At 37.1% G+C, this 25,148-nt stretch overlaps 1 protein-coding gene across 1 annotated transcript in view; it reads right to left on the minus strand.

Moving 5' to 3' along the window:
- Window positions 1–18,915: 18,915 nt before the first annotated feature.
- LOC107664823 (transcription initiation factor IIA subunit 1-like) overlaps window positions 18,916–25,148 on the minus strand; it is a 12,728-nt gene continuing 6,495 nt past the window's right edge. The window contains exons 6-10 of the mRNA XM_016455497.1: window positions 23,806–23,939; window positions 22,337–22,438; window positions 21,988–22,239; window positions 21,694–21,783; window positions 18,916–20,547 (exon numbers count right to left, since the gene is read on the minus strand). Of these exons, the coding sequence (XP_016310983.1) occupies window positions 20,440–20,547; window positions 21,694–21,783; window positions 21,988–22,239; window positions 22,337–22,438; window positions 23,806–23,939 (686 nt within the window). The 3' untranslated portion in view covers window positions 18,916–20,439. The remainder of the gene's footprint in view (window positions 20,548–21,693; window positions 21,784–21,987; window positions 22,240–22,336; window positions 22,439–23,805; window positions 23,940–25,148) is intronic.

The raw sequence follows: 25,148 nt of genomic DNA on the forward strand, positions 1-25,148 counted from the left end.
ATGATTCATTTGATTGTGTAACTTTTATTGTGGTGGAGTAACACTTGCCTTTAGCTGTTCAGGCCTCCCACAGGTAAATCGACTCACCAAGTAGAGCTGTTGTTGTGTATGACTGGGGCACGTTACTCCATGCTGGTTGTGTGGGACTGGAAAAAGTAATAACAAAGGATGTGTACAGTGTGATATGTTTCCAAAACTCTGCTCAAGGGTTTAAACTGAATCCAATTTGTTCCACAATCCACAACAATAAACAAACATGCGCTGATACTTTAATATGGGTGGATTGTATTTTAGTTCGAGGAATACTCAGATTAATGGGAAAAAGTCATGCGATTTTAAGGTCTATTTGATTTTAACACCTGGCAAGTCATAAATCAGATTTAATATTATTCAGACTCATTTTTATATTTTTTAGTTGGTACTTTATTTTTCATAACTGTGTTTTATATCTGGCAGTGTTATATACCACAATTTGACCGTATTACACGCAGTTGCAATTTCGATTAACTTGATTTTAAGTAGCCTTAATGCAACTTTATTTCTTTCAATTGCGATACCGAGTTTTTTACAGTGTCACTATATCACCATTAAGAATTTATTTACAATTGCACTTTCATATCTTACAATTAACTTCATTTTAAGTATATACGACTTTATTTGTCATAATAGTTTTTTTATATATCTTAAAATTTCAACTATTTTTCTCACAATTGCAAATTTAATTTCTTTGTCACAATTGTGGCTATTTCTCGCAGTGTGACTATATATTTCACAATTTTAGACTTTATTTCTCACAATTGCAACTTTATATCTCACAAATGCAATTTTACATCTTACAATTGTGACTTCATTTCATCATAATTGTGACAATTTGTTATATTTTAACTATACCTCAGGGTTACAATACATAATAATTTAGACTTAATATCTCACAATTACAATTTGATTTGATTTCAAGTAAATGTGACTTGTATTTGTTGGAACTGTGATTTTATATCTCACAATGTGACTATATATCGCATTTGCGACTATTTTAATTGCAACTATTTATCGGAATTGTGACTTACTATCTCACAGTTTGACTTTTATTTGTCATATTTGCAATGTCAAATCTCACAGTGTGCATTTCTATTCTAACAATTGCTACTTTAATTCTCATTATTGTGATTTTCTGTCTCACAATTGACTTTATTTCTTATTTTAACTCTCGCAATTATCTGTTATATTTTTTACTCTGACTGATTACACCAGATTTGTTAATCTGCTCTTTGTTCTTTAAATAAAATGCCCCACATTTTTCAATAGATACATATATCTATGATCTTAAAAGCCGACAGTGATCGAAAGTTTCTCTCTTGCCCACACCTGAGACACTATCATCTGCAAACGGACTTTCTGGAGCCTGTCCAGGAATGAGGAAGCCTTAAGTAAGTCAGACAGGTGTGAGGGGATAAAGACCTGGGTGACTTCAGTATATAGGGCGGTTGTCTGTGGCTTGATGCTGCCCTGAAAGGTAAGCTGGCGTTCTGGGGTAAGCGCCAAAGTAAACCGAACGATTGAGCTCATTAGTGTAACTTTCATTCCTGGATCGTCTCCAGCGTGTCAGTTTGCAGACGACGGAGTGTCAGGTGAAGTTGAGGAGGGAGACTTTGTTACTATTTAATGGGTGGGTCATCTGTCAGAGGCTCTGATGCATGACACAGTCCATGGAGAAACTAGGAGATTGAGAACAACATGCCATCAGAAAACATGAACGCCGTATATTGTGTTTGAGCGATAACTTTACACACACATTCACAACACTCTTTGCTTCATTTTTAACTCTTTGTGGAATTCATGGTTAAGTTTGTGACATTGTTGAGATCTCTAGAGGAGACATGTGAGATTTCTTAAGGGAATAATCTGAGAAGCAAGAGACTAAGCAAAAGTTTCCACGCGCTCTGTTTAATCTAATTGCTGTCTAGAAGAAGCAGTTGAGATATTAAAGATATCTTAAGGGATTTAAAAATGCTGATATAGTTTGATTTTCTGTGTCACCCGAGAAAGATAAAATTGAACAATTTCTGTCTTTGTGCTCTTTTCTGCATTTGGATTTTAGCAAAGTCAGCAAAGCATGCTGTGTAGTTTGTGTTGGTGCATTTGCACAGCAGATCCTCAGAATAATTACACACAGAGGCACTCAAACACATGCATCTGTGCTGTGCATACTGTACATGAGCATAAAATGGCCTTTCAATTAGAAAGACACAGCCATATGCAAGTTTTTACAAATCCAGGTCTCTCATTCAGACACTAAACTGCAAAATCAGTGCAAAGAATCTATTAAAAACATTTATGTTATTTATGTGTTAAATCCATTTCCCTCCAAACAGAAAGGAAGTACCCAAGTCATGTCATTGTTTTATTGCCATTTTTAAGATTTGATTTCCATTTCTTCTCTTTACACTCTCAAAATGTGCCAAAATTGTACCTTTAGGAGTACAACAACTTGTCACTGGGACAGTACCTTTTTTTTAAAGAGACACTTTGTACCTTCTTTAACCCAAAGGGTTCATAATAGTACCATACGAGTACATATTGCTAACTTAAAGGTACATATTATTCCATTACTAATATGCACCCTTCAGGGGTATAGAATGTACAAACGTGTCCCTTTGAGGGTACTGTCCCAGTGACAAGCTGTTGTACCCCTAAAGGTAGCTACAATTTCTACACATTTTTTTCTGGCACTGTAAATATATAGGCCTATATAAAATAAACTTAACTTACTTCATATTCCTGTTCATCAGTTATATTAAATATAAGGAAATATATTGAGAAATCTAATTTTAGAAACTTGCTTTTATATACATTTTGATAAAAAGTGGTGATGACCTGTACATATTTTAAATCAGTGCAGGGTTAAGGCTAGAAGGGATACAGCAAAAACTACTGGGCATGCTCACATCAATATAGCATACTTTTTCTCACACTGTACAACAATAATTACTATTTTTGCATTATTGTAAGGGGTAGGTTTAGGGTTGGGGTAGGTGTAGACGTTAATAAAACACAATCTAATAGGTAGAAAATTCAATTTATTGTTAACTTCCGGTTTTTGCTATATCCCTTCTGGGCACAACCTCAGTTCAGCGAAGTATACCACGTGAGGTAGGCTACTAGGTCATGATTAGCTAGCTATTATTCATATTAATGTCCTAAATTTATCTAGATTCATATAGAAATTAATATAAAGGTATGGAAGGGGTATGCTATAGCCTATATTTTAATGTAATGAATAACATCTTAGCGAGGTCGCTAGACGTTAAATCGTGAATTTTGATGATGCGTGAAAAGTATGATTAATGCTGTAGCTTACAAATATTTTTTATTATTATTTCTTTAAAGGGGTCCTATTACGCTCTTTTACAACGTCTTGATTTTGTTTTGGGGGTGTACTAGAACAGGCTTAGTTGTTACTAGGTTGTTTGAAAAAAACATTATTTTTCACATATTTTACATTGTTACAACACCTCTCTCCCCAGTCTGGCATGAACTGCTCGAATAGTTCCTGTATCAAATGAAGGCCCGCCTTCTGAAATAGGTTAGCTGTTAGCTGTTAGCTGTGATTGGCACCACACCACGGAAAATATGCGTTGTAGTCCAAACGAGTCGTTCGTTGTAGTTTTTGAAAAGTGATTTCTGTTAATAAAATATATTTTATTAACAGAAATCACTTTTCAAAAACTACAACGAACGACTCGTTTGTGTGGGAGTGTCTCTTTAAAAAAAGGTACTGTCCCAGTGACAAGGTGTTGTACTCTTAAAGGTACAATTTTGGCACATTTTGAGAGTGTAAAGAGGAGAAATGGAAATAAAATCTTAAAAATGGCAATGAAACAATGACATGAATTGGGTACTTCCTTTCTGTTTGGAGGGAGATGGATTTAACACATATAAATAACATACGTGTTTTTAATAGATTCTTTGCACTGATTTTGCAGTTTAGTGTCTGAATGAGAGACCTGGATTTGTAAAAACTTGCATATGGCTGTGTCTTTCTAATTGAAAGGCCATTTTATGCTCATGAACAGCAACATTTCAGACTAACTAAAGTTGAAAAAGTGAAAAAGCGTAATAGGACCCCTTTCAGGAGCGTAGATTACGCAGGGGACGTGTCCCCCCCCCACTTTTAATATCACGTAAATTCGTCCCCCGCACTTTTTTCGGGCAAGTGTGTTGGTATAGAGGTTTTCAAGAGCCGGTGTGAATTAAATATAAATTCAAAGAGACAGGATAGTCTGTGCGTGATCTGATGTTTTATTCGGACCCAGAATAAGGCGAGATGAACATCACGGAGCGCTAAACATTCCGTGCAGTGTGTGTTTCATTCATACTCGTAGCCTGAGGGCGCTCTCGCGCAGAAAGTCGTACGAGGAAATTCCTAATATGGACAAAAGCGTCCAGCTATCGCTTTATGAAAACAGTTGTTTTCACAGAAAACAGAAACTTTTGGAAACATGAAGACATTAAACATATGTTTGCGACAATATGGTTTATTTGTGTTTGTCAAGTCATCTCCAGGTAATAAATAAAGTATTTGAAATATTTTTACTAGGCTATTTCAAATAACTGTTTTCTATTCGAATATATTTTAAAATGTAATTCATAGTGATTTCAAAGCTAATTATTTTGCATCATTACTCCAGTCACACGATCCTTCAGAAATCATTCTGATATTCTAATTTGCTGCTCAAAAAACATTAATAATAATAATTAAAGAAAAGGTTTCTTGAGCAGCAAATCAGCATATTAGAATGATTTCTGAAGATCATGTGACTGAAGACTGGAGTAATGATGCTGAAAAAACAGCTGCGCATCACAGAAATAAATTACAGTTTAATGTATATTAAAATAGAAAAGCGTTATTTTACATCATAATACTATTTTAAAATATATTCAAATAAAAAGTTATTTTAAATAGTAAAAATATTTCAAAATTTTACTGTTTTGCTGTATTTTGGATCAAATAAATGCAGGCTTGGTGAACAGAAGATACTTCTTTAAAAAACATGAACAATCTTACTGTTCAAAAACTGTTGACTGGTAGGTTATATAGATTACAGAAATGTTATATTGTAATGTTTTATATATATATATATATATAACATTTCTGTCCCCATCACTTCTGAAATGTTGGCTACGCCCCTGACCCCTTTAATGTCAGGTAATCTTTCAGTGAATGTTAAAAGTGCAAAGAAAGACCATCGCCGTTTGGTGTCGCCAACCAGTGAAACAACTCGGTTTAGAAAGCTCCCTGAATTTGTGTAAATCCGTGAGATTGTTGTAAACGTACTTGCATAATAATACTAACTAAACAGGCTGAACTGGGAAAAGAGGGCAGCACACAACCTGAGGGAGAGATTAGTGCGACATGCAGCGGTGATCATCGATTCATGTTTCTCTCTCCACTCTGTCCTCACGCGAGCTTGTTACTAAGCGGCAGTACGATTTTGCAGGAATGACCTGAGATTGTTCCAGTGATCTGTATAATAATTTACCGATAACTATTATGATATTATTTCAGAAACACAGTTTAATTCTTTCTTACACTTGTCTTGCACTGAAGGTCAGGTTTGACTGAGTCACGGAACTGTACGTAAATGATATGAAGCATGACGTATCAGGAAGAGCACGACACGAGCTACCCACAATGCAACACGACACGTTATATTTCACACACATTTCTTACTTTTTATTTATTGTATTTGATTATACTAGCTCGGTAGACATATGGATAACACGCTTTAGCGATTTTGCTAATGTTCAGCTGATTTGAACATGTTAGATATTGGTGAACGTGTGTCTTACCGTCGTTACGCAGCGTGTTGCCGTTGGTCTGCCACTTCCTGCTTTCTCCAAAAGCTCAGTACACTCATGTTTTTCCTCAGATCGTATAAATCTTTCGCCTTTTACTAAAGATTTCCGTGGGGAAGAACACTATGAGTATAAAATAATTTTTTGATGCCTTGCTGATTGGCTGGGCTTCCTTGAATGGTAAAAGAAAGAAGATGATTAATTGGAGACTGTAACGCTGTGAGAACAGTACTAGGAATACAATGCAAGTGCTCATGAATATGTTACTACAGTTACTAAATTGTAAATAACTTAGAAGTAACACTTATTCTATTTTTTTGTAAATGTCACTGTAATCTATGAATTCAGATATTATATAAAACAACAAACGTGTAACAGAAATTATTACTTTTTATATAATTTTAAAAGGAACATGGGATGAATATTAACTAATTTAAATTACTTTTCATATTAATCTATATATATTTTAGTTTAGGTGGATGTTACCATTTTTGCCATGTCCTTAAATTTGAAATAAATATAAAATATTGTAGATTCACGAACACTTTCAAACAAAACATCCATTTAGCTATCAGGTTTTTGAGAATGTTATTTTGCTATTAATGACATCCTTCTAGAAGTTACATTATTTTAACAAGAAGCAAACATTATTATTAACTGCACACAAAGTTACAAGCCATAAAACGGAATAAATCCTGACATTGGTTTCACAATGTTTTTCAGTCAGTCTAGTTTCTGGTGGCTGGTCGCATAAACTGCTTAGGTGGTCTTAGTTTTTTTTTTTTTCAAGAAACTCATAAGATTTAGAATTCTGTACAAAAAGGTAGAATGGTCTGATTTGAATCTGAAAAGTAAGACTGATGTCTAAACATTGTGGCTATGTTTGTGCAAAGGGCCCCTGGTCTTTTTTTTTAGAGCTGTACACACGTAAAGTGCTTAGACACAGTAGAAAACAGTAGCCTACTTTTACTTACAGCTACATATGGCATAGAAAAAGGGACCCCTATAGAGAGCCCAGTGAGGACAACAGCAGCAGAGAGTGAACAGCCGAAGGTGCAAAAAAGGCTACTAAAAGTGTTGCCTGCAGCAGAATGAAAGATTCAGCCTGCGTGCGGACCCCTGCTGGCCGGAATGTGAACTGCAGGTGGGGGTTGGTGAGTGTCTGCTCATCCCTGTTTCTACCCGCTCTGGTGCTTGAAGCTTAAAGGGATAGTTCACCCAAAAATGAAAATTCTGTCATCATTTACTTCTTGGTGCGGTTCGCTTTCACATGTCAAAGTTTCTAAATGGACCAAATTTGTTAATACAAGTCACGCGCGAGTAAACTGTTCTCTCATTGGTCAAAGTTCCACAGTTTATTTTCCGGGATTCCACTTCGCTGTCACGCATGTCATCCATCAGGATGGAACGACAACAGCTTCGCAGGCTTATTGTTTTTTTTGTGTTTTTTTTGTAGCTGTCGTTATATTAATTTATCATTTTGAGCAGGAGTCCAGAATTGATCGGGAAAACATTTTTAAAATGCACCTACTATGAAAAAGAGCAATAAGACGGCATTATAAAATAAAAAAGTGCGCTTTGATTTTGAATGGCGAAGACCTGCTCACCCACAGACATTCACAGGTTCATTTTGAGGTATTAGCAAAACAACAAAGCTAATGCTTTTCACGGAACTTACGTAATTACCCATGATACATTGTGATACAGCCTGGTTTATTGGTCCGTTAAATCGGATTGCTTTCTCACTGCAACCGAACCGCTCCGGAGTTCGTTTTCAATCGAGCCGAGACCACCTCGTTCAGATGATCTCGGACCAATTGTTTTGGCGCGGATCCGGGCGCGATTGCCGTGTTCACATATGCCCAAACGAACCGAGCTAAGGCGGGAAATGTGCCAGGTTCCCACGTAAAGTGCTTAGACACAGTAGAAAACAGTAGCCTACTTTTACTTACAGCTACATATGGCATAGAAAAAGGGACCCCTATAGAGAGCCCAGTGAGGACAACAGCAGCAGAGAGTGAACAGCCGAAGGTGCAAAAAAGGCTACTAAAAGTGTTGCCTGCAGCAGAATGAAAGATTCAGCCTGCGTGCGGACCCCTGCTGGCCGGAATGTGAACTGCAGGTGGGGGTTGGTGAGTGTCTGCTCATCCCTGTTTCTACCCGCTCTGGTGCTTGAAGCTTAAAGGGATAGTTCACCCAAAAATGAAAATTCTGTCATCATTTACTTCTTGGTGCGGTTCGCTTTCACATGTCAAAGTTTCTAAATGGACCAAATTTGTTAATACAAGTCACGCGCGAGTAAACTGTTCTCTCATTGGTCAAAGTTCCACAGTTTATTTTCCGGGATTCCACTTCGCTGTCACGCATGTCATCCATCAGGATGGAACGACAACAGCTTCGCAGGCTTATTGTTTTTTTTGTGTTTTTTTTGTAGCTGTCGTTATATTAATTTATCATTTTGAGCAGGAGTCCAGGATTGATTGGGAAAACATTTTTAAAATGCACCTACTATGAAAAAGAGCAATAAGACGGCATTATAAAATGAAAAAGTGCGCTTTGATTTTGAATGGCGAAGACCTGCTCACCCACAGACATTCACAGGTTCATTTTGAGGTATTAGCAAAACAACAAAGCTAATGCTTTTCACGGAACTTACGTAATTACCCATGATACATTGTGATACAGCCTGGTTTATTGGTCCGTTAAATCGGATTGCTTTCTCACTGCAACCGAACCGCTCCGGAGTTCGTTTTCAATCGAGCCGAGACCACCTCGTTCAGATGATCTCGGACCAATTGTTTTGGCGCGGATCCGGGCGCGATTGCCGTGTTCACATATGCCCAAACGAACCGAGCTAAGGCGGGAAATGTGCCAGGTTCCAAAACAACAGGCCAGGTGTGAAAGCACCCGAATCTTTTGCATATTGACTATATTTACATGCCTACTAGAAAACCGCATGTTGCGAGAAAAGCGTGTAAAAGATACAAAAGCTACGCCCGTGTTTACATGCGCTGTTCTTAACCCCAGTATTTATGCAGAGTTGTCAGTAAGCAGCTTCTTTCGGAATCTTTATTCTTCGCACATGCGCACTCTTCCAACACCTAACGCCACCTGCATTTACATGTGAGCTGAACTGCGTTCTATCAAGTCCCTGAACGACAAGAAAACCGCGGTCGCGTTCAAATTACGGTTAAACAACGCGGCTTTCTGCAAAACACAGAAATAAACCGTTTTCTTAAAGGTAAAGTTCAGCCAAAAATGAAAATTCCGGCATTAAAGGGGTCATATGATGCTTTTTTAAAGATCATTATTTTGTGTATTTGGTGTAACAGAATATATTGACATGCTTTAATGTTCAAAAAACACATTATTTTTCAAATACTGTACATTATTGTAGGTCCTCTATGCCCCGCCTCTCTCAAACGCTTTGTTTTCTACAAAGCCCCCTCCTTTGACAAGCGCAGTCTGCTCTGATTGGCCAGCTGACCCAGTGCAGAAAACTTGAAATCGCACCATATGACCCCTTTAACTGGTGTTTCTCCAAAACTGTATGGCTTTGTTTCTTCCGTTGAACATTACAGAATACTTTTTTTGTTTATTTTATTATTATTTTGTCCATACAAAGTCAGTGGACTCAGTGGGCCATGTTGTTTAGTTCCCATCGTCCATCTTGTGTTCCACAGAAGAAAGCAAGCCAGGTGCTTTGTAAATTCTTTTATTTGTACATTATAGCTTTATTCTTTAACTTACATTTCTTACCTCTTTTATTTTTATATAACGGAGTGCAGAGCTGGGTTACTTACAAATTGTAATCCGTTACTGATTCCGAATTACATGACAAAAATTGTAGTTAGTAACGTAATTCATTACATTATGAACAATTACACATTTTAGGTAATACAATCAGACTACTTTTAGATTACTTTTGACCCATCTCGTTTTTTTATATTGATTTAAATAGGATAATCTTGTACCATATTGATATAAAAATACAAAGAGAAAGAAAATATATTCTATTCGTTGTTATTACAGTTTTTCTCAATTGCTTTGGCTCAATTCTCGAATGAAACTTTTTTTTCCCGAAACAATAAGTTCAGATCTCTGAACAATTAGCTTCTTGCTCACATCAGATTGGAATTTCTTATCGATTTGAGCAAATTGCAAATACTTTGGCACATGTGTGCAAACAGTAAGTACAATTGTCTGCAGTTTGCACAACAACTAATTGCATATGGCTTGTTGATCAAAACTGATGAGCCGATTCTCACTTAAACTGTCAAAGTCTTCACAACTTCTCAATCATTTTTCATCGTGTAAATATATTCCATTTGTTGTTATCAACAATATGAAGTGCATTAAACATTATATTAGGCTACTTCAGGTTTTCCCAAACTGGGTTTGTGAAGGAACTGCAGGGGGTTTGCGAGTTTAATGAAAAGCTAATAATTAATTAAATCATAAAAATGTTAAATGAAAACAAATAACTATAAAATGAATCAAAATAAAACACTGAAAAAATTTAATATTTTGTTTACTTGCATGTCACATGACCATAACCAACGTCAGAGAGCCATGAACATACAAATGTGATACTTCATTATTAAAATATTTATTTTAAAATCTCAGGGGTACTTCAAATAAAAATATATTAGGTGAAAGAGGATCAGATGACAAAAAAAGTTGGTGAATTTGTGCATTTTAATGTGTTTGAAAGACAAAGCCTTCCAAAGTAATACATGGTAAAATAACCGACCGAGTGATAATTCAAGTAAAAACTAATGTTCATCAGTAGTTGATGCAATGTTGAAACACTTCTTATACCTGAAATTATTTTTTTAAATCCAGTGGTCAAATGCTGTGTCGCCACCAATGACTGATCTTTGTGTGAATGTCTACAAAACTATGTATGGTTATATGTGACAAATTTGATTTTGATAAATTATTTGGAATGCTATGAGGGTGAGTAAATTATCTTACATCTCTGTAAGTGCATGTATACACGGTCAATTATTATACATTCATCATGTATAAAGTGGTGGAGTCTTTTTGTAGTGGCAGTCTCCTTGTTATATAAGGTTGTGGGTGGGTGTATATGTGTTTTTTTTTTTCATTGCATGTGTACGTTACAGCATATCACCTTGCTCTTCCCTGTCTCAAATGTTTCCGACAAGCCTGGGATGCATGCATACATTCATGTGTGTAAGTATGTATTTGTAACAGTCTGTCTAACCACAGGGCCCCTGCCCATATCGTATTGATGTCAGTTTCTCCTCGTCTTGTCACTCCTGGTCTGAAGTAACAAATCCGTTTCTGCATCAGTTTAGCTTTACTGAACCCGTAAGGTCACTGACCAGCATGTGAGCCAAGTCTGATCTTACCGCTACACTGCAGATAGAGACGCCTCCCCCAGTCCTTTTATTCCACTAGCAGTATTGATGTCCTCTCAGAAGAAACAAGAGAGTGATCAAGAACAGTCAGTGCACTTTAGATGAAATTCAGGAGACTGTTTCTGGCCTGCAGTGCTGCCAGCGGTCTCGCTCCCTTCTATCTTCAATCTTTCATCAAACAGTACACCCCAGCGTTCAGCTGCTTCTGGTCACTTCACTCCCTCATCACTCTTCACAAAGAGGTTTGTCCACGCCAAGACTTTTTTCCATCCTGCACATTGGTTGGACGCTTGTTGTGCCACAACATTAAAACCACTGACAGATAAAGTGAGTAACACTGAATATATTGTTACAATGGCACCTGTCAAGGGGTGAAATCTATTGGACAGTAAGTGAAGAGTCCAAATAGTGATGCCTGGACGATTTGGTCAATGCATCTCCAAAATGGCAAGTCTTGCAGGGCGTTGCTGGTATGGTAAGTACCAATTAAAAGTTGTGCAATAAAGGTTCATGGGCGCCCAAGGCTCAATGATCCACGTGGGGAGCGAAGGTTAGTCCCTAGAGTTCAATCACACAGAAGAGATACTGTAGCTCACATCGCAGAAAAATTTAATGTTGGTCATGATGGTGTCAGAGCTCACAGTGCATTGCATTTTGCTGCACATGGGGCTGTGTAGAGTTCCCATGATGACCCCTGTCCACCACTGAAAGCACCTACAATGGGCATGTAAGCATCAGAACTGGACCATGGAGCAATGGTAAAACGGTTACCTGGTCTGATGAACGGCCAGGTGCATGTGCGTCATTTACAAGGGGAACAGATGGCAGCAGGAAGCACTATGGGAAGAAGGCTGGCAGGTGGAGGAAGTGTTGTTCTCTGGACAATGTTCTGCTGGGAAACCTTGGGTTCTATTACTTTGATCACCTACCTAAAGATTATTTCAGATCCCTTCATGGCACTGTTGTTCCCTGATGGCAGTGGCCTCCTTCAGCAGGATAATGCACTCTGCCACACTGCAAAAAATTGTTCAGGAATGCCTTGAGGAACATAAAGAGTTCAAGGTGTTTCCTTGGCCTCCAAATTCCCCAGATCTCAATCCAACTGAACATCTTTGAGATGTGCTAGAGCATCAAATCTGAACCATTGAGGCCTCACTTCGCAACTTGCAGGATCTGCAGCTAATGTCTTGGTACCAGAGACCACAGGACACAATCAGAGGTCTTGTGGAGTCCATGTTTCGACACATCAGAGCTGTGTGGCAGCATGAGGGGGACCTATTAGGCAGGTGGATTTAATGTTGTAGCTAATGAGTGTATAATGGGAATGAATGAGCTCGCATGATAATGTCCTGTATAGTTTTAAACACCACTACTTAAGGGTGCAGGAAGCAATTTTGAATGCGGTCCTAACAGATTGGTTTACTGTAGTCACATTGCCGAAAAAAAGCACTTCCAATTTCCAATCAATATGTAGCGATGCATGAAGCACAGCTCACAAAAAAAGACACTTTCAATCTGGCTTTCTGTTGGAAATTTTTTCAGCCCCAAGCAAAATTTCCAATTGACCCTTCGTAAAGATCTACTTGCTATGTTCGACAAGCCATGCCGTTCTCACGCCACACATGTTCTCATGCAGTGAACAATACATCGCGGAGCAAAGAGGAAACTGACAACGCGCCGACAGACAAGACAGAACAGCTTACTTTAGTTATGAAACAAAGTTTCAACTTTCAAATTCTGTAATTCTTTTTAAAGAAATTCAAACAATAACTAGCATTTTGTGGCTCTTTAATGTGTTGTGACAGATCGCTGTAGCTCCTCAGTTCAATCGGCACGTGAACTGATCATCTATACTAGTTACAGCATGAAATAAACATGAATGAACATGAGAAGGTATCTTGTTTCAAATGCGGAAAGAGTCAGTACACACAATGTTTCAAGTTTAAGTCCACCGGCATTAATCTACCCTCCTCTCTGGTTTGTTTGTTGGAAAAAAATAGCTGATTCAGCGTTATGATTGGTCTGATCGCCTGTCAATCAAACTCCCTGTAAAGGGTCAATTGTGTGGATTCTTACTGAAATGTAACTGCGTAACGTGACTGCTCCTTTAATGTCGCCATCTACTGGCTTCAATGGCCACTAAATGATTCAGTGAACAAACTTTCTGTGAAATTATTGAAAAGATTCACTCTTTAATAGAGTCCCCAAAACTGGATCAAAATATTAACAATATGAATCCTAAATCATGTTTCTTGGCTATTGTCTTTCTACTGCTTGAATCATCTGCTTCCTCCATTACATAACCATTGTGTTATGTGTGTATTCAATGACGTTCACTAGGTTTGAACTGTCAGGACGTCCACGTGGAAAAACTCACTTCAACACAGCACTCTATACATGTGAACAACCTGCCGGGGTGTCAGAGGACACTGAAGAGCTGTAAAGTGGGTGTAGATAGTGATAAATATAAAAGCTTAGGGCTACTGCTGTGCTTTCCACAATCACACCATAACATACCTATTTTAAAGAGAGTGGGAGACATTATAATCTGCTGATTTTGTTGTAGGCGTAAAATTCATATGAAACCGAGGCATCAACACAGCTGTCCTCTCCATTACAAGCCTAATGGAGTGTGTGAAGATTGATCGAGGCATATAAACCCAGATAGTGAATATACGTACACTTGTGTGGCTTCATGACCTCAGACGAAAGGATCGGATGGGACGAAGGAACTTCTAGGTATTAGGACATGGACTGTGATTGAAAATTCGAGGAGAATGTCATATAGATAAAATGATGGGGGAAAGAGGACCCAAAGGAGAGTGAGAGACTTGTGCTGATATGGTGCTCAATCAACCTCAGTGGGCAACGCTGTCGACCTGCAGCAGAAAAGTGCTGATTCAGGAGAAAGGAGGAGTGATTTTTTAGTGCAGATGAAGCATTTATGTCGTGCCTGAGGAGGAAGAAAAAAAAAAAAGGTGAAAATAGACAAACTTCGTTTTTAGTGTTACTCCCTAAATGTTTTGTTCTTGTTAGTAAAATCATGGCTTTTACCTCACCTTTCTCTCCCGCAGTCATCACCACTATATCTGTGAAGCAGTTTCAATACAGTCTAGCCAATACTTTAATATATTTACAATATAATTATGATTTATGGGCAAGTTGTTTTTTACAGGGAATATCGCCACCTAGTGGACTGTTGCAGTAAAGAACAACATGTTTTAAAGCAGATCATCTACTGCTGCAAAGCAGGCTCAGTTGAGGGGGGAGGTTAATGCCTTGACATATTGTGGCAATAGTTTTTGATTCATACAGCAGCTGATTCATATACAAAATACTTTTGCATTTCCAAGGGTGGAAAAAGTACGCACATACAATATATGACACTGAACAGTAGAGTATACAATATTACTGTCTCACTGTACTTTTGATCAAATAAATGGCACCTTGCTGAGCATGAGACTTCTTTAAAAATATTTATTTTTAATAATCGTACTGACCCCAAATTTTGAATGGTATAGTGTGTCCCTTTTTCAGGATACTATATTTTAAAGGGGTCATTGGATGCGACATGCACTTTTACAAGTAGTTTGAACTGAAATGTGTCATCTCATCAGTCCGCCATTGTTTCGACGCAGGGGCAGATGTAGACAAGAATGTCTCCTGAGCTATTGAAGTTTTTTGTTGTTGGATATAATAATGAACATAGCAGTCTCATTTACTCCTGACATCTGAGCCACTGAAGATGCAGGGGATTACCTTTGTTTTTGAAGGGAATGCATCCTCCGATCTGCCTAAATGCGTTTATGTTGGCGCAAATCATTCCTGATCCAGCCTCACCTACAGAAGTAGTGAGTATAAGGTTATTTTATGAATCTTTGCAAATCGCCTTTCCTAATAACGTGCTAGTTAGCAAGTTCCATGGCTAAATGCGGCTAAAGTAAACAGTCTCATGAGAACGGTTAGTCACCCCATGGAAGAGAGGGGCGGGGTGAGCAGAGCTCATTAGCATTTAAAGGAACATGGACTAAAACGGCGTGCTAAAAACAGAACTGGTTTTGACAGGTAAAAAGGGTGTTTTACACTACCATTGAGGAATTTTAACCAAAGTATGTTATGGACTTTTGATTAAGACCATAAAGAATCATATCAACCTGTGGAAAATGTGCATCCAATGACCCCTTTAAAGATAATATACTTGTTCAGTGAACCATAATCAATTATTGCACATGCACCTGTGGAACAGTCTTTAGAACACAAGAGTTTACAGGCAGTAGGCAAATAAGGTTAGTTATAATAACTGGACACTGAAGAGACCTTTTTACTCACTCTGAAAAACACCAGATGCTGTCCAGGGGGTCCTGACCTGGACTGCAGATGTGGCCAGTGCAATAAACTGAAATGTCTGTAATATAAGAGGCCTAAGACAGTGCTACAGGGAGACAGAAAGTACAGCTGATCATCCTTACAGTGGCAAGACACATCCATATCCCCCCCACCCCCTCCAGACGTGTTGAGTGCAAGTGCCTTGGTGGAAGTGTGGAGTAACATCTCACAGCAAGAACTGGCAAATCTGGTGAAGTACATGAGGATGAGATGCATTGTAATACTTAAAACAGCTGGTGGACAAACAAGATACTCGCTGTGACTTTCGACAAGACAATGATCCCCCCCCCCTTTGTTCAGGGATTTTATTCCCTTTCTGTTCATCAAATGCCTGTTAAACTTGTTCAGTTTATGTCTCAGTTGTTGAACTTGTGGTTATGAAATTTGCTGGAAATGCGAGAGTTTGATAAAATGTATAAAGCTATTTGACTTTTTAAAGGGACCGTTCACCCAAAAATGACAATTATACCATGGTTGATGCACCCTCAAGCCATCCTAGGTGTATATGACTTTCTTCTTTCAGACGAATACAATCGGAGTTATATTTAAAAAAAATGTCCTTGCTCTTCCAAGTTTCACAATGGCAGTGAATGGGGGTCGAGATTTTGAAGCCTCAAAAAGTGCATCCATTCATCATAAAAAATGCTCCACACAGCTCCGGGGGGTTAATAAAAGCCTTCTGAAGTGAATTGTTGCATTTGTGTAAGAAAAATATCTACACTTAAAGCTTTATAAACCATAATCTCTAGCTTCGGCTAACTGAACTTACGCGTTCACGAGAGAGTGGCGTTCCAGCGGATGATAAAGGACGTAGGCGTATAGCGTAAGCTCCAGTGTAGGGATGTTCATTTCGGCTATTTCTAACCGACAACAGACGCTCATTAACCGATTATTAAACGGTAACTATTTTAAATTAGAATTGAATTAAATTAGAAAGGATAAGTGTCTGTGACCCATTAAAAACAGCCTACTAACATTTGTTTTCCGGGGATTAACATGATTCACATGGTGTTCATATCACATCACGCACCTGCAGCGCTTCTCTGAGCGGAGAATATATATGTATATATATATATATATTCGAATAAATAGGCCTATACGAGAAATATATTTTTACTTAATAAATTAAGAAATGAAAGAAAAAACTGTGCAGCAAGTAGCCTATGCAGAGTTTCGGTTCATTTTTGTGCTGCGCAAAAAGGAAACTAAGACGGCAGAAAGCAGCATCCTATTTTTATTTAGGCCTATTTTACAAAAGCACAAAGATTTGTTTGTATTGTGAATGTACTAGGGATGTAACGATTAACCGCGAGCCAGTTGAAAATCGATTCAAATATGTGACGATTCAGATCGGTTGAGATGCTAAACAAATCGGGTTTGTAAACCCCTAAATTCATTTAGGGGTAGGAGTTTATAAGAATCCAAAACCAACAAAAGAGCAATAATATGCAAGTGCTATATTAGTATATTATTATAGTGTTATTTCAATTTGACAAAGAAATGTGCAGCATTTTGTCCAAGCAATAATAAAAGGACACATTTAATTTATAATTTGTCTTAAATATAATTTTGTTAAAAAAAAAATCGTGAATCGAATCGTGAAATCAAAATCGTGAGTTGAGTGAATGGTTACATCCCTAGAATGTACACAAATAAAAGCAAACCTTTTACAATTCTGATGATCTTTATTACTAAAAGGAGTAGTTTCTTCCACTGTTAGAAGGAAAAAAATTCAATTGATTGCGCCGGCGCCGCATACGCACAGTTAAGCTTTGCTACCTTGACAATGCAGCCTGTTCATTATCATAATAGTCAGTCAAACATGGAAAAAAAACAACAACACACTGCTCAGTTTAAATGTTTATGTAGTAAAATCTGTGCCATTAAGCGTTATCACCATATCGCCGTGATGTTATGCAAAACATTTTGTTTTACATGGATATTGGAGCACCAGTGAAGTAGGCTACATAATAAATATTTTGGCATTCAAATACATCACGAATACGGAAACATTTGATTTTGTCAAATGAGAGACTCAACGTTGGTTTCAGTTTCGTTTTAGCCTAAATGAATTTGTTTTGGCTTGTTTATATAGCCTAGCTTATATTTTTAATTCTTGTTCTTTTCTACGGTTAAATCGAAAGGATTTGTTGTGGAGTGAGGGGAACTAAAATAGCCTAGCTATGTTTACAGTGTTTATTATAATGTTTGTAAACATTTCGCTTCGGCATTAGGCCTATTGCTGAATTAAATAATAAAATGCGACTTATACGCGACTTTTTTTCTCTAAAAAAAAACTAAATTTTTTATACACGTAGCGTATTTTAATCATGCAGCAAACCTTTTAAAATATTTTTATTAATTAGGCCTACTGAAAAAAAATAAAAAAATAAATGACTTTTTAAACCATTTAACTGATTGTAATAATCAGTCAAAATTCTTATGGTCAGTTAACGGTTAACCGGTTAAAATTAGCATCCCTACTCGGTGAGAAGTGATGAATGTGGAAGCACAGAGAAAAATAGTAAAACAAAACAGGTCACAAATTAGAAGTACAAAATGAGCATTTGTTAAAAATACATACAAATGGAGGATTTTATTATAAGCCAAGAGGAGACTGGTTTTCCTTTGCTGTAAACAAAACTCTGTGCTCACAAGACTAACATTCTCACCGGAGCTTATGCTACGCCTACATCATCCGCTGGAACGCCACTCTCTCATAAAACGCTGAAGACTCAAGTTAACGGAAGCTAGAGATTATGGTTTATAAAATGCAGCGATTCACTTCAGAAGGCCTTTATTAACCCCCGGAGCCATGTGGAGCTCTTTTTGTGATGGATTTATGCACTTTATTTGGCTTCAAAATCTTAAGCACTATTCACTGCCATTATAAAGCTTGGAAGAGCCAGGACATTTAATATAACTCCGATTGTATTCGTCTGAAAGAAGGATGGCTTGAGGGCTATCCCATATACACCTAGGATGGCTTGAGGGTGAATAAATTATGGAGTAATTTTAATTTTTGGGTGAACTGTCCCTTTAATAACCCACACAACAAATGACAATAAGGGAAAGTAGTTTCATAGGCAGAACAATTCATGACACTTAGACAAATAAATAAATAAAATACATCTTTTGTAAAAGGTCAATTTCAACATTCACATTGATTTCAGGCATCCACCCCAGCACAATAAGAATAAACCTACATATGAATAAGTATTCAGATGACAAGTTGCAAAAGGCAAATGTAGCTCAAAAATGAGAGTACATTTTAATAGTGCTTTAATAAAGTTCAGCAAAGGCAAAAATAATAAAACTCAATGTTTCAACAAAATACTAAAGATCTCTACTTACATAACACATCCTTCATAGAGATGAGAATCAGAGACAGAGCAGTTTGATTGATAAAACAGTATATGAATAAACGTTGTTCCCTCACATATCCCAAATAGTAGTTCTGAAGTATTCTTTACTTACCATTAGAAAAGCAAAGCGAAATGTACAGTTTGTAGGATTTGCTAAAGGCTCTCCCCTTTAGACAAAAGACCTGATACCTAAATTAAATCTGAAAGGCACAAACAAGGAGCATAATGAACTACACTAAAATAAAATAAAATAAAATAAAATAAAAAAGCACCAACACTAGTCCAAGCCATTTCATCGAACAAACGTAGCATGGACATAATTTGACAAAACGTATCAATACTTTCAACTGATGAACATACAGACACAGAACACAACAACCTGTCATTTCGCAGACTGTATGAGGGCACGGCTTAAAAAGTCAGACTAAATACTATAAAACAAAATATGGAGGACAAAGACAAAAAAAAACACCCTAACAAAGCTCCACAATGCACAGAATCAGGTGTTGAAATCCTCCTCAGCAGAGAACGGGCTGAAAGGAAAACTTCTTTCATTAAGAGCACAGTTCGGTTTCACCCCCCGAAATTCAACGCTGCCTGAGCTTCGGGAATAAATACAAACTACTAGAAATGTGTAAAATAAGCCTGACCGCAAGTAAAGAATGAAGGGTGGCCTGACCGAGCACTTCATTGACACCTAACGCAATAGATTGCACACAAACACACGCAGGACAACACAAGCTCTGTGATGCACAGCCCAAAAACATGCATCATACTGACAGAGCAGATCTTTAGCCAGAGTACAGTTAGAAAAATCCATGACAGATGTACAAACACGCGAACAATTTAGTGAGACCGACAACGTTACACTTAACTTGCCTGTTTTCATTGGTATCTCTGCTGTTGAACATACAAAGGTCTAAAAACATAGCAAATATGAAAGGAAATTATTGGAACAGTTCTTGGTTGCTTGTTTTTAGTGTTTGTACAAGGTGGCAAATGGTGATGAAATAGTCCTCGTGTTGGACGATTCGCTTTACACAGGATTCAGATGGCTGACCTAGCTACGGAAATCACCAACGAACACGCACAGTTGGCCGTCTTAACACACCAGAGTCAACTTAAGTTAGCGCCAGGCGCTGAAATTGGCTCCATGCGCTTCATGTTTTCATACATCTGAGGGGCAAGAATATTGTTCTAAAAGAGAAGTTACGGACTCCTGTGAAACTCTACATGTAAAAGGGCCATCTTAAAAGGAGGGGGGAAAAGAAACAAATCTCTTGGATGGCACATGTTATTTTTGTGCCGATATCATTTAAACAGCACAGTAGCACTGGGACGTTACTCTTCAGCCCCCGAAGTGGGAATCTCCTGAAATGTACAGTTTCAGGTCTCGATGTGTCTTGCCTTAAGAGTGGACAGTTCTGTGTTTTGTTCTTTACCATTTACCACTCTGCATCTCCAATGGCTTTGGAGAACACGTAATCCCGCCCGTTCAGATTCATTATCCCGTCTTTCAGGTGAAATTTCCATTTGTTCTTACTTCTGTGAATCTGAAGCACAAGATATTGTCTGAATTTAATTTCATGGACCACCGATTAAAAAAAAAAATTAAAAAAAAAAATTGCATTAAATTTCTAAATGTTTAATATGTCAGTGTTTAATGCCAGTTTAATGCACCAGTTTAATATATTGATTTTATTTTCTAAGTTTGAATTCATTTTTCCTTATGCAATGTCAAATTTCACACATCAAACAGACATAGAAATATTTTTGCAAAACATTTCTAGGTATGTAATATGTTAAACTAAATTATCAACAAATAAACTGCATCACGATAATGTCCTAATTCATACTTCCCATACAATGTCCAATTTCACTTGTAATGTTAAAAATTTTATATTTTTGCATTTAATTTGAAGGTAATGCAATGTGACAGTTTAATACAGTTTGTTTGTATTTAACGACATTCCAGCTTCTGTGACTATTTTCATGGCGAGGAATATTATGGCTGAATTACATCACGTTTTTATTTAATTTATTTAAATTTGCAATTCATGTAATTTATTTTTGCTAAAAACTCCAACTGTATTTGGCTTAACTCTGTTAAAAATCTATTTAAAAGGGTTAACTGAATTAAAAAAAAAAAAAAAAAAATTCTCAATGACTTGAAACCAGCACAATCGAATAAAACATGCTTAATGGATAAAGGGATTCCAGTTTAATACAGTAAAATACAGTTTATTTATTAGTACTGGTTATTAAAAGTAATGCACTTTTCTCTATGCAAATGTCCAATTTAATTTGTAAAAACCCGTTAAAAACATTTTTGCATTCAATTTCTAGTTATGAAAACTGCATAAAAATCTTGTTACCACAGATTGACTTATAGTTAAATTTATCCATGTATTTCATACTGCAATATATTTAAGTGTCCACGCAACATAATCTGTTATGTCTTAAGTGAACCTTTGGGGAACTGTCTGATGTTTTTCAGGTCAGCACAGGTCACATTTATATATAAAACGGCAGAAATCTACCGACATTCTATGTGGACCCAGTTATCACCTATTTAAGGAAGGCAGAGAGAAAAAAAAGAAATGTATCCCTATTTATTTTTCTCATGGTTTAAAAACTTCAATCCAGAAGAAACTTGTATGTACGCTAACAAATGATGTAACGCAAGTTACAATACTCACCTTGTCATACTGGCAAACCACCACGTTCTCAGTGTCGAACAGCTCCTGATCTTCCTCATCACTGACGTCATCTCCACTGTTTAATGGCTCCTAAATTAAAAAATAGAATTGTCAAATAGATAAACTATGACTGGACCAAACCAGACCGGTCACAGTCCAGCACAAGCATCGTTTTGGTATTTATATACTATTATATCTTTATTCATCTTCAATCAGTTTTTATTTTTATATACTCCTTTTTTAAATGGCGTTTTTACTGGATTTTAATTAACAATAACACTATCCAGAGAGTACCTCCTCCACTTGACCATCCTCTCCACCATTTTTCTCTTTGTCTTCATCCTCGTCCTCATCATACTCGTCCTCCTCCTCTTCATCCTCCTCTGAGGACGTGTCTCCTGCACCGTCCACCTGGAGCACCATGGGAGGTTGCTGCGAGGCCTGTCGCTGCTGTGGCTGTTGTTGCGGTGCCTGTGCTTGAGGCTGTGGCTGCACATGCAGAGCTCCCTGTTCCACCTGCACAGCCATCGCTGCTGCCTGCATGACCTAAAGACACGCAACTCCCCTCAATACACACATGCCTCATGCATTTTTCAGGATCAGAGACGTGTACTTTATGCTTGAGGTCAGAAGTTTTGCTGACCTGAGTGTTCTGCGGTACTTTATTTCCTGTGAGGACAATCTGCTGCGGCTGGATGATGACTCCGGTCTGCTGGGGAAGGCCTCCCTGAAGAGGAGTCAACACCTACATGAAGAGAAACACATTCACTGCACTTTTGTTTGCATACACAGATCATGTGACTCCTCACCAGACTTTGAAAACCAATTGTAATAGTAAAAAAATAAAAATGTAATTGGTTAATGGTAAGTTTCCTTACTAAATATGGTGAAAAATGGTAATGGATTTACTGGAACAATACTTAAACTTAAATTTACTTATTTTTTTCCCACAGGGAATTCTGTGACGTTTCACATTTGATGGATTTTCCATTTTAAAAGTTTCTTCTACATTAGGGTTGTTTTACATTTTATGTGATAACACAAATGTACCATGGTGTTTTTTGTATGACATTATCCATTTAAATATATCAGCGTTTAGCTCAGATTGTGGAAAAGCTACCTGTGGCAAATTCTGATTCATCACTTGGCTCTCTTTACTATGTAGGTAAATATGTAAAAATAAATAAATAAAATGCAAATAATCAAACAAATCATTATACATATCACTTTACCACACAATTAAATAAAAAGTAACAATAATAAAAAAAAAATAATAATTATATATATTTACCTAAAAAGAAATACGTACCATATGTATCACTATTTTTCTTTATTTACTTAATTAAATATGCAAAATAATAAAGTAAAAAAAAAAAAAAGTATACTTTAGTGTATACTTCAGTAAAATAAAAATTAAATAACAAATACAAGTATAATCTTGAAGTAAAAATAGAAAAAGCTAATTACACTACTCAACGTTAAAGTAAAGTTGCGTGGTAAATAGGTAAAAATCAAGCAAAAAAAAAAAAAAAAAAAAAAAAAAAAAAAAAAAAAAAAAAAAAAAAAGATACTGAAGTTAATATACTTAAGTAAAAAAAAAAGAAAAGTTACACTACTTTTCTTAAAATATATATATATATTTTACTATGTTATAAGAGGAACAAAACAATTAAGTACTCTGGAATACGTATTAACATTTTATGAGCTAATGAAATAGTCTATAAATTTAAGTTGCAGCTTTTTTTATTTTTAAACAGTAAAGATCTGGCAACCACAGCTACCCATTTTTAATTTAACATACATTTCACAGATTATTTATAGTGTACATCTTTCATAAACCACTGGAGTAACCCTGCAATAGTAAAACCTGCTCTACTTCCATCAGATCTCTTCCAGTAAAACCGTACTCCATCAGTCCTGATACTGCATTTTAAACAAACAAGACATCCGACAGACTTCTTGCATTGGCTAGCTATGATGAGGACCTCTGCTGACTCTGGGAAACAAATCCCACTCATCACGTGAGTAGACGTAGTCAAAACACACCCTGCAGTGACAGAACTAGAACAAACGTGTCACTGTTGTACGTTAAGTGAAGTATGAAGCACAGACCTGCTGTATGACGGGGGCCTGCACACCTCCAGGCTGCATCTGTGGCAGGACCTGCTGCTGCAACACCATTTGCTGCTGGGGCTGAATGATGTATTGAGCTCCATTGGCAGCTCTGACCACCTGCAGGATCTGACCTGAAGACACAACAGAGGTCGGCTTTTTTTAAAGGCATTTACACTTGTGTTAACATGCACATAGTCACGAAACGTAAACTGTGAACCAGACAAAAGAGGGAGGACAGAACTTGATTCTGTCTACCAAGAATTTATTGGATTGTAGAAAGAGGACGCTGCAAACTAAATGGATAATTATTTTATGTGAGTGACAGGTTGCTGGCCAGTTGAAATTATTAGCTCATTAAACACAAAGCTTCCACAAAGAAAAAGTTCCTAGAAAGCATCTCCGAGCCAGACAAATGAACAAGTTCAAACAATACGGACATTTAAGGGATCATTAACAGTTCTATCACTTACTGCTCAGCTTTTGACCACTTAAAGGGGTAGTTCACCCAAAAATTAAAAACCTGTCATCATTTACTCACCCTCAAGTTGTTTCAACCCTGTACCAGTTTATTTCTTCTGTTGAACACAATTTTGGAATGTTTTTTTTTTCATAATATGGAAGGTTAATGGGAACCATCAACTGTTTGGTTACCCATATGCTTCAAAGAATCTTCAGAGTTCAACAGAAAAAAGAAACTCAAAGGTTTGGAATAACTTGAGGGCGAGTAAATGACAATTTTCATTTTTGTGTGAACTATCCATTTAAATAATGACAGGGAGATTAAATATTGTTTTGAGAATTGTTCACAAAATGCAGTTCCAGATTTTTTTTATTATGTTTCTCAGTTGAGTTTATAAATTTTGCTCTTTTTTTGCACCAACATTTTTTTTTCCCCCTCTCTGTGAAAAACAGAAGTTAAAGGGGCGTTACCAGAAACTAAAGTGAATCCCCACTGCTGTGACTGGCTAACTTAAAGGGGTCATATGATGCAATTTCAATTTTTCCTTTCTCTTTGGAGTGTTACAAGCTCTTGGTGCATAAAGAAGATCTGTAAAGTTGCAAAGACTAAAGTCTCAAATCCAAAGAGATATTCTTTATAAAAGTTAAGAGTCAGCCACACCTACCTAAAACGGCTCGTTCTAACACGCCCCCACATACCTACGTCACTATCTGGGAATATTTGCATAACGCCACCCAAATGTTAACGCAAAGAAGGGCGGCATAACTTTGATTCTCGCTGTAGTATTGTTGCCGTGGCCATGTTGTGGAGACGCTGTGTGTTTCGTTGTGAAAGCGAAACTACTTTGTTTGGTCTTCCAAAAGAGGACGATATCCGCTTC

The sequence above is a fragment of the Sinocyclocheilus anshuiensis genome, unplaced genomic scaffold (genome assembly GCF_001515605.1).
Source record: "Sinocyclocheilus anshuiensis isolate Anshui unplaced genomic scaffold, SAMN03320099.WGS_v1.1 scaffold135, whole genome shotgun sequence".
In the NCBI taxonomy this organism is placed as follows: domain Eukaryota; kingdom Metazoa; phylum Chordata; class Actinopteri; order Cypriniformes; family Cyprinidae; genus Sinocyclocheilus; species Sinocyclocheilus anshuiensis.